Source organism: Cryptotermes secundus, unplaced genomic scaffold (genome assembly GCF_002891405.2).
Source record: "Cryptotermes secundus unplaced genomic scaffold, Csec_1.0 scaffold1244, whole genome shotgun sequence".
NCBI classification, from domain to species: Eukaryota; Metazoa; Arthropoda; class Insecta; order Blattodea; family Kalotermitidae; genus Cryptotermes; species Cryptotermes secundus.
The window spans coordinates 240,916-257,308 of NW_019733849.1; the positions used below are offsets into that span (position 1 = coordinate 240,916).

A 16,393-nucleotide genomic window follows, 5' to 3' on the forward strand; every position below is an offset into this window, starting at 1 on the left:
ACATTGAATTAGTTAGGATGATAACTGTATAGTTCTCTGATGGATTGTTAACCATTGTCGATTTATTACAGCACAGGTATTTCACCATTCTCTGCTGACCAGGGCCATAATGTATGAATTGGTATGGGAATATTTTCTTTTCTGTTCATATCTTCAGGTGCTTGGTTGTAATTATACTGAAAGATGCACTCTAATTTAAAATATCTCTGTTGGAGCTCTGGATGGAACCTGGAATCCACTAAAATGAAACTCGTATATTGATTACCTTCCAACAGAATGACAGCCTGTCACATGAAGGTGGGAGCATGTGGAATGTCATATATAATGAATATCTATCAGGCAGCAGACAAGTGGATCTCAAAGAAATTTGATGTGGTAGCTAACTCACAAGGGTCTAGTGGCCAAGAAGGTGAGCACTGCATTGTGCCTTTGGATGCCTTAGAAGGAAGATCTTTTCTTAATCACTGGAGCAATTGTCTGGTTCTCTAGAAGGATTCTGCTCCAAGAAGTTTGTTAGTTTAGACAGCAGCCAGTGGCCAATGCTAAGAGTACAGTCTTCTGGGTTGTAACACCTTGTAGTTCAGAAATAACCAAATATCTTGGAGGAAGCATATCACTTCATCTTCAGGGTATAAGAGTGAGCCAAGCAAGAAACCAGCAAGAGCAGGTTGTAAGCCCAGCTTGCCAAAATACACAGCATTACAAACGTGGAGAGAGTAATCTTTATAGTCACTGCTGTAAGAATGTCAGATCATATATCTCAGAATTTAATATATTATGTAATACAGAATTGTAAATGCAACACTTCATGTATTATTGGTTAAACGCTATTTAATGTATATTTGCATATATACTTCATAACCTCTTTTGAACATATGAGACCATCATTAAGCATATATGATTGTCGAACTTACACTCTGCACTGTATCACTTCACTGTGCTTAAGACATGACACGTAAAAGCATAAAATCTTTTTAGTTTATAAAAACAAGCAGAGTTCTAGTTAAAATAATGTAGTTTAAGACTGGTGTACTATAGAATTATAGCAGAACGAACTTTGGAGATAGATGAAGAACTGTGTGCTTGCTTTATAGACTGGCAGAAGGCATTTGACCGTGTAAATTGGACCAAATTAATCCAGATCCTAAAAGAAACAGGTATCGATTGGCGGGAAAGAAGATTTATTAGTAAATTGTACATGGATCAGAAAGTTGGAGTGTGACTGGACAGAGGGGAGACAAGAAGTGTGAAGATTGGAAGAGGAGTTTGACAAGGATGCTGTTTATCACCAATTTTGTTCAACTTGTACAGTGAATGCCTTACCAAGGAAGCTCTGGATGGGCTTGGAGACTTCAAATTAGGAGAGCAAATTATTCAAACTGTGAAATATGCAGATGACCTTGTGTTAATGGCTAAGGAAGAAACTGTGCTACAGGGTATGATTNGAAACTTGGACACTTAGGGCAGTAGATCAGAAGCACCTGGAAAGCTTTGAAATGTGGTGTTGGAGAAGGATAGAGAAGATCAGTTGGACCGATTATGTGAGAAATGAAGAAGTGTTATTTAGAGTCAGTGAGCTGAGGAATATCCTACACGAAATAAGAAAAAGGAAGGCTAATTGGATTGGTCGTATCTTACACGTTAACTGCCTTCTAAAAGAAGTTATTGAAGGAAAGATAGAGGGGCGGATAGAAGTGACCAGAAGACGAGGAAGAAGACATAAGAAGATGCTGGATGACCTTGGGGACAGAAGAGGATATTCTCATTTGAAGGAGAAAGCTCTAGATTGCATCAAGTGGAGGAACTGTTTTGGAAGAGACTGTGGACCTGTTGTCTTGACAGATTACTGATGAATGAATGAATGAATGATGTTGGACAATGCTACAAAATATTCTCAAGCTATTTCAGTTTCCATTTATATCTAACAAGATTAATAATCACTTTATACAAAGACCTACTTGAAAATTTTCACATAAACTAAAAAGTAAAGCTCTCCCCATACCAGTCCGTGAAGGCCTATAGGGTTATGAGACGTTGAGGGTCCCACATTGTAGACAGCTGGCTCAAAGATGGCGGTAAGGTTGTCAGCCCTACGTGCTGGCCACGCTTTACTCCCCAGGAAAATTATTTAATTAATTCTGGGTACTCATTTCTGTTAGAGGCTGATTAAACCCCAGGGCCTAGTGCGGCTGGAAGGATTAGGTCAACTGAAAAAATCCAATGACCTCATCGGGACTTGAACCCGCGACCTTCCGGCTTATCTCACTAAATATTTATCTGAGAGAAGAAAGTTCCAAATAATGGCATGGCCTTTTTCAGGGCCACAGTATTTTTTCCCATAAATTGTAGGTGTCTGTAACAATATCATTAAGATCCCTTTCTTACAGAATGGAAAGTGCCACAAACAGGAGGGGCTGTACTGTTTGAATAATTTGTTAAAAGGAAATCATCTTATATACCTTTACTTCAGAGTGACTATTGATTATGAAGAAATGTTAAGATTTGTGCCTCCCCTCCATAGATATGTAAATAAAATTACTATTAATTTTACTTTTACATAGTTTGAAACAGATTCTATTTATAGAATTAACTGAAGCTTGTAGAATGAAGTCTGGCATCCTTTCAGCCAGTAGGTCAGTGGGTGTTGGAAGAATATAAAAATATAATATTTACCAGTATCCTCATCTGAACTTCTGTTTTTTCCTCGTATTTAGTAACAGAGTTAAATTTCTTATTTTGTTCTTGTTTATCATGTTGAAAGGCACTTGTTATTAGTACCAACTAACAAATGATTTTTTTCCTTTTAGCATTTTTGACCCATGCTTCTTCAATTCTGGTGACCCTGGTGACATTTGGCCTACATTTTCTGATAGAAGGAAACTCACTCACACCTGAAAATGTCTTCTCTGGCCTTGCACTGTTCAACCAGCTGACTGTGCCACTCTTCATCTTCCCCATAACAGTGCCGATAATCATCAGTGCCTTGGTGAGTGCAAATGCATTCCTGGCTTGCATTACGCTCTGTGTTCCCGGTCCTGTGCACATCACATATATACTTGTCCCCTTCAGTGCCACCTAATTAATTAATCAAGTCATTCTTCTTTCTTTTCATCATCATCCTCATCATCCTCATCATCTACTGATGTTTCTACTTCTGTTCACTCCATGTCATGTCTGTCTATCAGTGTGTCCGGCTGTCTCGCCACCTACATAGTCCATTCTTGGAACCAGTGAACACATTCTGATGAAATGTTGCATTGCAGAGTAAGGTAAAGTTCTCACTGTGCTTAACTAATTAAGCACTATGCCATTAAGGTGTATGTGGGAGTGCATGTATAGATCCGTGTTTTCTTGCTCTTGGTGCTAGTTGTAAAATGTCAGGGAAATGAAACTATGGCTGATGCCATACTCTGGTTTTCTGGTTAAGATACCATGCAGTTGGGTGGGTGAGTGGTGGTTGGTGATGGGTAATGGTGGTTGTGGTCAGAGATGGTTGGTTGAGGTAATGGTTGTTCTGGTGGGTGGTGATAGAAGTTCTGATTTAGAATTGCAAGCAGTGAATGTTTCTGACAATCACAGAATCTGATCATGTGACCATCTGCACAGTCTGGTATGCTGATCCTTGGCTAAATTGAATGTAGAGTCTTAATTCACCTAAATATAATATTAACAAGACATGATTTGAAGTACTGGGAAACTATACAGTGGGAATGTGGTCTTTGTGACCTTCTTGCATTGAAGCTGTTAATATATGAAAATTAATAAGTAATGTCTTATTAATAGAGGTCATTATTACTAATGTGTTATTCTAAATTAACTCAGAGGTACCATCTAGTGCAGCCAGCCTTTTAATTTGCAAATTTTCATATTGCCCATAAGATTTCTGCCATTTATGGCTATCTTCATAGGTTCTGAGACAGTTATAAGAGGAAATGTACATCAGTTTTGTATACATTTTTTAAAGTTGCTCACAGATCTATGCTTAAAATAATATTGACATTTAAAATCAGAGTAGTACAGAATGATGGTGAAGCGTAAAACCAGAATCATTCATATCTTTTACTTGTAACTGTTTTGTAGCATCTAGAAATACAACATAGGATTAATAATTTACATAGAGCTGAATTTTGTTAATATTGTAAGGTATTTGATCAATGCATTGCCAGGCAACAACTCTGTAAACACAGTCCATTGCTGGGTTATGCAACAATGGAGGAGGCTGTTTATTCTACACCCATGGTGATGTCATAACATGAGATAGTGATCACATGGCATGTGTTTACTGTTGGTCGATGGCGGTCCCTCAGCTATATAAATGAGCAGAATTCCTAAGCTGGCAGAGAGAAAGTATAAGAGGCTCAAACTTGGTGGCGGTCAGGCATACGACCGTTCAAGTGACTAGACTGCCGTGGTAGCGACTACTACTAGAAATAGGGCATACTCTGCTGTACTGAGCCTGGACTGACAGAAGCCTTGTATATATTGTACATAGTAGACATTAAGGGTAAATCTATAAATAAGTGTACATACTGACAATGGACTTAATACTATCGACTGTGACTGACAAATGACAAATCCGACCTCTTGTTAGAGAAGGTGCTCCACATGGACAGGACAGTAAATTTTTTTTAATTCACCTAGTGGGGGGTGGAGTCCAACTGGGTCCACTCGGCATGGCGGCCATTGATTGGTCTATTGTAGCTTGCCCTGTGTGATAATAATGATGGAGATTTAGGTGGAATGAAGATTGGCAGGGGAACTGAAGTACTCGGAGAAAACCCTCCCCAGCGCCACTTTGTCCACCACAAATCCCACTTGACCAGACCCGGGATCGAACCTGGACAGGACAGTAACTTTCATTTAAGAAGAAACATCTGGTCATGAGCCCCAGCCAGGGCTCGACACCAAGACCGGCAGACTGACTGACCGTCAGTCGCAATGTGACTTTGACTTTGAAGCTGGCAAAGAGAGATCCTAGTGGCGGAAGCATGCAACTGGTGTGAATTCGAACCAGGAGTACAGAAGAGTACAGGAGATTGGCATGTGAGGATTTAAAATGTGGTTAGAAGACTTTATTCATATGTAATATTTGGAGTGATTTGAAGCACTAGTTCATATGTTTTAATTGCACTATCAGGAGAGGGCTAGTGTGTGTATAACAGTTACTTATAAAGTATAAATCAGCGATAGTGCTGTATTTAAATGTGATTAAGAGAGATTGTGACCGAAGTGCCAACAAATCCAATCATCCAAACTAGAACCCTTCATTTTCATTGCATGTAACACCCTACACATGACAATATAATAAATTAATTTATTTATCATTATTGAATGTTATATTAGTCATTTTTGTGTTTGTTGATCATTAGATGGGTGTATGGTAATATGCATGCATGTTATAAGAAAGAATTTTATTTATAAATGTCATTATTGTTTTAAGCATAATCTTAAGTAAACAACTTTCGAAAATTTATAAAAACTAAAGTAGAATTTGCTCCTGTAATTGTCTAGATGCCCTTGAAGATGTCTATAAAGGCCAAAACATATTATGCATTGTGACCATTCATTGATTTCAAGACTGGTTACTCTAGATGATACCTTTGAATGTACTAACTTATTTCCTTCCAGAAACTGGCAGAAGGGAAGTTAATTATGATATTGTGAACTGAAACAAAGTGCAGATTATTGTTTTCTGGTATTAAATGCTGTGCAGTCTTGGGTGTATTTAAAATTTCAGATAAATATCTGCCAGACTGCACAGTGTTGCATCTCAGAAGGCAGAAATACTCATAATCATATCTGAAATTTAATGAAGTGTTTCATTTGTAGGGTAAATGTGAAAGATTTCATGTGCATGAGTATGAATTGTAGATTCCCTAATGGGGTTTTCTTTAAACACTGAAATAATATGTCCAAGGAAGACACTGGAACAGAAAGAGTCAATGATTGGGTCTGATAGATGTCAGCATATGTTGGTAGTGATGGCTGTCAAGCATAATTGTGGTCAGATGTTACTTATCTTGTCACAGGTGAGCACTCGGCGTCTGGAGAAATTTATGGAACTGCCTGAAACCTGTAGTGTAATTCCAGTATACTCTGATTCAGATCAGCAGCCAGAAGCAGAAACAGCTATTCAGGAGGTATGGTTGTGTCAGATGGTTATTCTGAAGTGTTTAACCACTTTAAATTCTTATGTATTACTTACAGTCAACAAGCAACAGTATTAGAAATTCTATGAAACGCTAATAGAACTAAGATTCTGAGTGGAAGGATACTGATGTTGTCACTCCCAGCATTGAGTTTTTGAGATGTAATGGCATGTAGTCCAACCACTGTTTTAGAGGAACCTATCATCTCCATCTTCAGGGTTAAAGAGTAAACACTGCTTGCTGCCTCTTTCACTGTTCATGCTGGTTTCTTGCTTGGCTTACTCTTGGCCTTAGAGTTAAAGGCGATGTGTTCCTCTGAAACATCAGTTTACTTTCACCAGACTACATGGCATTATATTTCTGAAAGATAGAACTTTCATAGTCACTGCTGTGACAATCTCAGATCCTACATATTACAATGTTCATTGGAGCTCAGAATGTAGTAAATAACCAAGAAATCTTATAATTTGATTTAATGAATTTAACAACCAATCCAGCTTCTCTCTTGCATAAGAGTAGAAGAAGTGTAAATCTGCTATTCAAAAAATAAAACAGTAATGGAGATCAAAGTAAGAACAAGCTTCTAGTTTATCTGAAAGTCTTAACATTCATTGATTCCTGATATGTTCTGAACACAGTGGCATCTTTTTAACATTTTAAATTTTCAATTCCTCTCTAAAACTTAAGCAGTTGTACACTGCCCTTTTGTAGCAATCAAGTACTAGAAGCTTATATTCTAGTAGAAGAACCATGGTATTGTCACTTGATTGAGTGAACACAGATGGGGTTTCGATTGGTAATTGGATATATTGAACACTTACAGAACATAACTGAAAGTAACACTGACAGTCTCACTGAGTTACTCCAAAAATCACTGTAACTACAGCATGCATAAAATCTTTTCAGTCTTCCCTACCCATTGCCCAACATCGGCTTGCGACAGCAGACTTTCTCCTTTCTCTGGGTTCCAAACTGTCTCCAGTCTTAGTCACAGGAACTCTTGACTTCTTGACTGATTGACTGACTGACTCTCACTAAGGGTCCTGCTTATAACACCTTGGCACAGACCACAGAGAAAATACAATTCCTCTGTTGCTGTTTCCAATTGTTGCCTTGCAAACATATTTGTTTGTAAAGTCATTACGCAGTAATGGCTGTTGTATAGCTGTTTCTTTCATGGTCAGTGCCTAGCAATGGGCCTGCCTGCTACAGTATTAACAAGTCATTATCCAATTGTCTTGTAGGACGTGACATTGTGAGTCTGGTAGAAGTTTACTGATGTTTCAATCAGAGTGAATGCTTGCTGAGTTACTCTTTGAAATTGAAGGTGGAGGCAGTACATTCTTCTGAGACATTTGTAACCTTCTACCAGACTACATGTTGATAACTTCCCAGAAGATAGTATTCTTTGAGGAAGGAGTTTTCTTCTTTTCCTTATAGAAAATGTTGCTTTTACAGAGCCAAAAGATGTGGTCTCTAGATATGATTTGAGATGTGAATTACAGTATAGGTTTTGTCCTCTGGGTAATCAGAATTTCATCTTCTGTTAAGGTTTTGGATATGACCACATCTAAAGCAGATTTTTCCCACTCCTGAAAAATTGAAAACTTTATATGAGGTAGAGTCAGTAAATTGGTCACAAATGGAAGTAAAACAGCTGTAATGGATGTAATATGTTTTCTGTGTGTATTTCTAGGTAGAAGCACAGTTCAATTTCATGACAGTCTAGGTAGCAGATGCACATGTGAATGTTCAGAAGCTGGTTTCAGTAGTAAAAATGTCAGCCTTGCTTGAGGAGTGAATGGAATGGGTCTATCCTTGCAACGTCTCTTACTATATGCAGATGAAGGAGAAGATATGCTTAACAGGACTGCTACTGGGGACAAATCATGGGTGCATTACTACCAACCTGAATCAAAGCTTGCTTCAGTGTAATGGAAAAACCCCAAGCTCACCTTCACCCAAAAAGTTTAAGTTTACACCATCAGCTGTGATGGACATGCTTATGGTGTTTTGGGATTTTCAGCCCGTTATCAGAGGTGTTGTGAAAATGCTAATTCAGCATCATACTGTGAAGTTCCATTGAAGCTTTGGGATGAGATTTGTAGAAAACATCCAGACAAACTGGCACAAGGGGTACTGCTTCATCATGACAATGCCAGACTGCATGCAGCCCAAGGTACCCAGGAGAGAATTCAAGAACTACAGTGGGACCTATTTGAACATATGCCTTACAGCCCGGATTTGCCCCCTTGTAACTGCGATCTATTTGGTCTGCTAAAAACTATCTTAGTGTAGATATTTCACTGATGATGAAGAGGTTGAAATGGACATGCGGAAGTGGCTGAGACAACAGTCAAAAGATTTCTATGCTGCAGGTTTTGACACACTGGTAAAGCAATGGGACAAGTGTATCAATGTTGGTGGAGGTTATGTCGAGAAGTAAATATTTTTCCAGTTTCGAATATCGCACGTTTTAAGTTTTATATCCATTTGTGACCTATTTGGTGACTATCCCTCATGTATGTGACATGGACCAAACCTCTCCAGATCCTAAATTGAGCTGTAAATCCCCATTTACTGTATATTTTTTCATCCTTGACTTTGTAACAAATGAAATCTGCTCCATTTTTTTATTTCCTTCAGACATGTCCATTATTATCTTTATCCTTGCCGGGCAGATAGAGGCGAGGAGGAATAGAGGCAGTTATTTTGACAGTGTCATTCATTTTTGTAGGAAATTGTTGTGAAGGAGACTTTGCCACTGACTGGGGACAGTGAGAATGCTGGCAAGGTTCGGACTGAGCGAGCTGACAGTGTATTTGGACTTGGAGATATCTTGGAACAAGAACCAGAAAATGAAGTGTCTCTTGATGATGCTGAAGGGGAAGATACACATGTTCAGAATATACAGACCTCTGAGGCTGAAGTGGATGTAGCAGTTGCCGTGGAAGGGGGCAAATTCTCCTGGAGTGCAGACTCTGGGAAACCTACACTCAGCATTTCGAACGTTGTATTTCCGTCAGGTACGCAGAGACTGTAGATTATGAATACTGCACCCAAGGTAACCAGAACTACATTTGAACTTGTCAGAGAATATCCATGCAGTGGGAATAAGAGCTGGTAGGATGGGATATTCTGTTCCTCGGCTTTAACACTTTGCGGACAGGTCGCATGATTTCATGATTTTAGGACACGTTAGGTTGTAACACACTATACCTTGCTCTGGCGCCACGCAACTGCAATGAATACTGCGAAAGAAATCTTCAGAATATATGCTAGGTATTCAGTAACATGACCTGGCTTGCTAGGGTCCCTACTCCAAAAGAAAATAAACTTCGCCCCTTCCAGCTGTTTATGTACCAGGCAGGAAGTTAGTAAATGGCAATATGTTTCAAGGACAAAAGTGGTTGAAGGCAAGTGATCCCTCAGACTTGTTTATGGAGCTATCTGACGTGCCTTGTGGAGGAGTAGTGATTAGTGACTCAGACAGTGGAAGTGACAGGGGTCAACAAAGAATTGTGGCCACAGATAATAAAAGTGAAATTTACCTTGTGGCTTATAAATTGTGCCATTTTCAATTCATTTTTGGTTTATCTAAACCCTGATTCGAAATTGAAATACAGAGCATTTCTGATGAATGTGGCAAAGGCTTGGGCTACAGACCAGATGGTGGCCAGAGAACCAGACTCAGACAGACTTAGTGCGACCTAGCTCATCAACTCCCACCCCATGCAGGCCTCATGTGGACACCCTTGGGTGACTCTCATGGTGATATGTGGATACATGCCCTCGTGAAAATTGTGAAGAGTGAACATTCCAAGGGGAAACATCCTTCTAGGCAATGCCATGTTTGTGCAGTTCACAAAAAAAAGGACTATGACTGTCTACATTTGCAAGTATGTAATGCCACTTCACAAAGGGGAATGTTTCCAGAAATATCATACACTCGAGCACTTCTAGGAGCATTGGTAAGTGTTCTCCAAAAATTTTAGTTCATAAAATTAATTAGGAGATTTTATATTAATTTTTAAAGTGAACAGTGCACAAGTTAGGGTAGTAGGTATAAAAATGCCGGTTCCCAGGGTGATTTAAATATTTAAATCGCCAGTCCGCAAAGTGTTAACATCCTAGCCTCCTTGCCGGCATGCTTTGTCTGATGATGTAAAGTAAGGGGGGTAAACCTATCCCTGTAACAGGCCGCAGAGGCCCATAGGGTTGTGAGACATCGAGGCTCCCACATTTTTAGACAATCTGCTCACAGATGGCAGTGAGGTTGTCAGCCTCAGTGCTCCACCTCCCTTTACTACTAGGACGATTCCTGGTACGCATTCCCATCAGGCCGAGTTGACAACAGAGACATAGTGTGGCTGGAAGGATTAGGTAAATTGAAAAATCCAATGACCTCATCGGGAATCGATTCCACAACCTTCTGGCTTGTAGCATAGTGCTTCAACCAACTAGGCTATCGCATGCCCCTTGCCTGAGATGTAGACTGAGTAATCCAGCTGCTTCGGTGGAAGAGTTGGGGGAGACTAAGGGGAATGCAGGAAGGGAGGGTAGACAGAGTATGGAACAGTTCATGAGAATTCTTTGCCTGGCTCCACTATAGACAAATCACAGCAGTTGCTGTGTTGAGATTCTTTTTCTCTTTAATGGTTTGTGGTATGTGATGCCAAGCAGTGTAGTAAAAAGTTAAAAATATTTTGGAGGAGCTTGCTACTTCATTCTTGAGTTTAGAGAATTTCTTTTGTCCTGAAGATGGAGCCAGTAGACTCTTCTGAAACACTGTTAACATTACATTAGTCTATACAGTGTCACATTTTAGAAGACATTAATCTTAATATTTGCCACATTGGGAACCTTAACACTGAATCTCCATGTCTTATCATCTTCATTGCCTGGGAGGGGAAGGGACTTATCTTCACCATAACATTCAGACTAGCTCAGACTCATGCACAGAAGGTACTAGAAAGTTGTAAGGTAGGCTGCAGCATGAGGTTGCCTATTCATTCCCATATAGTATAGAGCTTTTCCACAGTGCCCCTTGCAAATATGCTAAGGCACAGTGGCAACTACCTTTATTTTTACTGTTATGGTACTATACTTTGTGCATTCACTGAATAAACAGAGGACTGGGTTGTGTATTTAACCATCAGATTTATTTCTGTTTACTCCTATCTTGCAGTCTACTGTTGGTCCCACAAACACAAGTAACAGCGAAATACATAGGAACTGCCACATAATGGAAGCTGCATTATACACCTTCAGATGTCATATACAATGGTCACATTTTGATGTTCCTTTGTTTAGCTTGTTCCCTTTGTTCCATTGTCTCTGGAAAATCAATAAATTCAGTCACTTTGTCCTGTTTAAGGTACACTCAACTCTCGATTATCCGGGGGCAGATAAACCAGTTTGCGGCTTAACCAGGGCTACCGGGGCTTTCTTGAGGCTTATATGTTGTTTAATATTCATTCACTTTTGTTTCACATGGTGAGTTGTAACACTATTTTCGCACTAGTGTGAACCGAGCTCTGCATTTTTTGTCCAGTTATGCTAACACAATGTTCTAGGATAGGAGTGAAAGAATGCAAGGATTTGTGGAAAGTTTCAGGGACAGATACACCGCCCCAGTTAGTCTGTTTATATTGATCTTCAAGTGCATTAGCTAAATGTCAGGGTGTAAAAGGAAGCGTGTTGTGTTAAATATTCAACAGAAACTTGTGTGAGCCGGACTTCAAAATGTTAAGCAGTGACGAAATCGTAAGTTCAGTGGGGGTGCAGCCAGAAGAGCGGGAAGAAAGTGAGAATGAGGAAGAGGTGGACAGTGCTGCTAGTAACAAAATATCACATGGTGCTGCTCTTAATCATTTGGAATCCTTACTAGACTATCTTGAGAGTGAAGAGAACAGTTTATTAAGTGACAAGCTAATATTACGTAGGCTTCGTAAAAAGTGTTGGATGTTGTTGAACACTGTGATTGAAATAACTAATTCATACTTCAGTGTAATGTAAAAAAGGCATTAAATAGGCCATGAGATGACATAGAAATGAGGTTGAATAAATTTAAATACAGGTAAGCATATAGTATTATGAAGGTACAGTATTACAGTACTACTTTTAATAAAATTTGTCTTAACAGGGTTTTCAATTAATCATGATTTCCATCCCCACCATTATCCCGCATAATTGAGAGTTGAGTGTACTGTGTTAGCATGAGGCGTGGTTTCTCAACCTGTGGAACATATCCCTGCAGGGGGTCATGACCAACTCTGAGGGGGATAATTCAGTCTACAAAAATTGTTTAAAATATAGTTGTATCTGCATGTAAGTCAGTACGGTTAAATGCAGGTGGTTTTGAAAATATACCTGCAGCTTCTTTAACATTTGCCAGATCATACGACATTCTGTTAGTTTACTGTAATGGTAGAGAGGTTGTGAAGCTATTCTGGCTCTTGTTGTCACTCTACAGTTTGGTAGATACCTGCAGCAATTTTCAGAACTGCACTTTTTGCTGACCAGCAGAGATGGGGTATCACATGAATTTACATACTATTTTAGGAGGTCATGGTATCACAATGTCTGAGAATCCTTGGTGTAGGGGCAAAAATTTTGGCATATTCAGATACAAAAATGAAGATCTATGTGTTCACATATACTAGATATTCTGGCCAATATTTAAGAGCAAAGCAGGATTGGAAACATGTTCTGCAATGAAAAAGAAAAAACCCATTCTGAATACATTATTTGCTATTTTATTGTCCATTTATTTAAGCTTCAAATCCATTCTTGCAAATACAAGGGTTGGATAAAAGGTAGTGGCAACACTGCTGTAACATGAAAGATGTGCATCAGATGTCCGAGGTGCAACNTGTAGCATTTCATTTAGTTGCATTGTGCACCATCTTGAAGTGCAGGAGCCCAGTTCAAGCACCCTAACAACATGTTTACGAAACAAGAACAACGCTCCTGGATAAAAATTGAAGTTGCACGAGGTTGTAGTGCACAAAACTGTTATCAGGGAGTGCGAGAAGCATGTGGTGATGCTGCTTTGCCATATCACACAGTGGCACGATGGGTGAAATTGTTCCACGAAGGGAGGGATGCCATTCAGGACGACCCAGTGCGACAGCCACACAGTTCAAATTCTTGCTTCTTTGCTGGATGTCGATAGTCAGTGGGCTGCGCAGGAGATAGCTGCTGAGGTAGGCATATGTCACCAAACCATGCTCCACATTCTGCACGATATTTTTGGATACCACAAAATTGCAGCAGCGTGTTGGGTACCCCATACAATGTCTGAGGTGCAACAATGGCAACGTTATGCAATTGTACAGGACTTGTTGGACCGGTATCAGAGGGAAGGATGATGACTTCCTTGGAAGGATCGTCACTCTGGACGAAACTTGGACTCGCTCATACGAACCACACTTGAAGCGACAATCAAATGAATGGAAGCATTCTGGCTCTCCTCGTCCAAAGAAAGCGCCCTGCACAGAGTACTGTGAAGGCGATGTTCATTGTGGCATATAATATTGATGGAGTGATACTGCACCACACTGTACCTCAATGACAGACAGTAAACGCTGCCTACTACTGCAATTTCCTGTATAATCATCTTCGTCCAGCACTCTGGAGATAACGACGATACTTGTTGGCAATGAACCCCATCATCCTTCATGACAATACAAAGGCTCATACTGCTGATGCTGTTAGGGATCTCCTTCACTGTTGGCGATGGGAGATAACTGCAACATCTACCATACTCACCCGATATGAGTCCGTGCAATTATGATCTCTTTGCCANTGGAGATAGCGACGATACTTGTTGGCAATGAACCCCATCATCCTTCATGACAGTGCAAGGGCTCATACTGCTGATGCTGTTAGGGATCTCCTTCACTGCTGGCGATGGGAGATACTGCAACATCCACCATACTCACCCGATATGAGTCTGTGTGATTATGATCTCTTTGCCAAAATGAAAGAACCACTGCAAGGGACACGTTACAACACAAGAGAGGAGATTATTCGTTCTGTAGGGCGGTCACTGCTGGACATCAACAGAAGTGGATGCACTGATGGTGTACGACGCCTTCCACAAATTTGGCAGAAGGTGGTACACATGGGGGGCGATTATTTTGAAGGAATGTAAGTGTGTTTACCTCAGGTAATAAAGTCATTTCAGAACTATAGAGGTGTTGCCACTACTTTTTATCCGACCTATATATAAACTTATTGTTGCAATGCTAATTGAACTGCATGTGGCCAGAAATTATATTTCCCCGTGCTTCATTAAACATTCACTTTTGTAAAATATGTCAAATAAAAGCTTAATTAGATATATGCTTTAAGTCACACATTAATATTTGACATTTATGCAGATAGAATTGTAGGCTGAAAACATAAATGGAAGACTGCTTTGGAGGTGTGGGTGTAAATAGGGGGGTAATTTTAAAATGTATTTTAAGACACCGTTTATGAAAATGTGGATGTAAGTCACCTGGCTCAGAACAGGGTCTGATTGTGTTGTGAACTTTCTAATGAATCATTTTGGGTTTGATAAAAGGCATGAAATTTCTTGATTGGCCAGTTGTCTAATAGCTTCTGAAGGAGGGCTTTGCTTACATGGAACTTGACTGAGTGAGTGAGTGAGCGAGTTGGTGGGTGAGTGGGTGAGTGAGTGAGTGCATGGGTGGGTGGGTGAGTGGAGTAGGAGTGAAGGAGTGAGCGAGTAAGTCAGTTAGGGAGTTATTAATTTTTTATGCAGTGAGGTACATTTTAGATCAGTTTGATAAATTAAACCTGGGTTTTGCAGAAAATAGGAATTATATTTTTTTGCAATAAACACAGATTTATGCTTTATGCAGACATCCTTTCAGACAGGCTTTACTCTAGAGGTTTATAATTTATACTCTGTATAAATGTACTGCATCTTAAATTTATTAAGCCATAGATTCTCTTTATTATACAGTTTATAAGACTGAAGTTTTACTGTTGTTTTGAGACAGTCTTCTCTATTGGAACAATGATTTTGTGTATTATTTTAGGGAAGTTGACAATAATTGTAGGACGTGTGGGCAGTGGGAAGACATCTTTTCTCTCTGCTCTGTTGGGGGAAATGTACAGACTTGAAGGAAGGGTCAGATGGGCCAGGTAAGAATGTGAGAAGTGATTATAAAATTTCTTAACTGTAGTTGTTTCTTTGTACATAGTACATACCACAGCTCTACAATCATGTCTGATTGCAAGTACAGTGCAATCTTGATACAATAAAAATTCATAAAATTTGTGAATATTCTTATTATAATTTGTACTCCTAATAACAACATAAGGTTATAATACATAACCTTAAATCCCAATTTCTTATTGCCTATATTAGGCTTACTATACAACACTAAGGTTTAAAATGTATCCAAGTTCAGTAGTATATATTATCTTTGGCATGTTCATAATGAAAAGTTATGAAAAGGTGCATATTTAGTTCACCATGTTTGTGTGTCTGTCCACCTGTTCACATGTAACAACTGACGAATGGTTAGGTACATTTTTGTGAAATTTAATATTGGAGAGTTTCACTAAAATCTGTCCCCACGTATTGTTTTGGTTAAAGCTGGATAACAATACTGGATGATTTACATGAATAAAATATTACATGTCTGCACACATAATTCACATATTTATCACATTAAGAATTGTGTGTAACAGAAGCTGCAGATAAAAGTGAATGTCACATTTTATGCCACTACACTTTTCCTTTAAGTTCTGTAATCCTTGATATAATGAACGAAAATTGATTCTATGCCGTATACAGGCTAGAATTATTACAGCATATGAGTATTTCTTGTATTACGCTTCACTGAAGTGACTGTCATGTGAATATGAAAATAATGAAGAAACTGAATCTTTATAATCGTTATTTTTTAGTAATATCCCTCTTTGTTGTTATGTATGATGGAAGTAGCCTATACTGAATCTGCTGAGTAGAGTGCTGTACAACAGGACACTTCAGAACAGACTTATGAAGAATTTAAATTTATATATTTTAGCATCTTTATTGGAATAGAAAACTAGAATATAAACGGTAATTTATAAATAATTTACTATTGTTCATTTGAAGTAACAGATTTTGTATTACAGTAACCCATAAGTCATGAGTCAGTGAATTACAGTAAAACTGTATTTTATTTACACAGATTGAAAGCTTCTCTTAAATGAGAAATTAATGACACAGTTATGCC

At 39.0% G+C, this 16,393-nt stretch overlaps 1 protein-coding gene across 1 annotated transcript in view; it reads left to right on the forward strand.

The window, feature by feature from the left end:
- The window catches only part of LOC111868313 (ATP-binding cassette sub-family C member 9), a 206,824-nt gene that overhangs the window by 92,567 nt on the left and 97,864 nt on the right, over positions 1-16,393 (forward strand). Inside the window, exons 9-12 of the mRNA XM_023858858.1 lie at positions 2,808-2,986; positions 6,030-6,140; positions 8,887-9,175; positions 15,203-15,308. Coding sequence (XP_023714626.1) covers positions 2,808-2,986; positions 6,030-6,140; positions 8,887-9,175; positions 15,203-15,308 — 685 coding nt within the window. The remainder of the gene's footprint in view (positions 1-2,807; positions 2,987-6,029; positions 6,141-8,886; positions 9,176-15,202; positions 15,309-16,393) is intronic.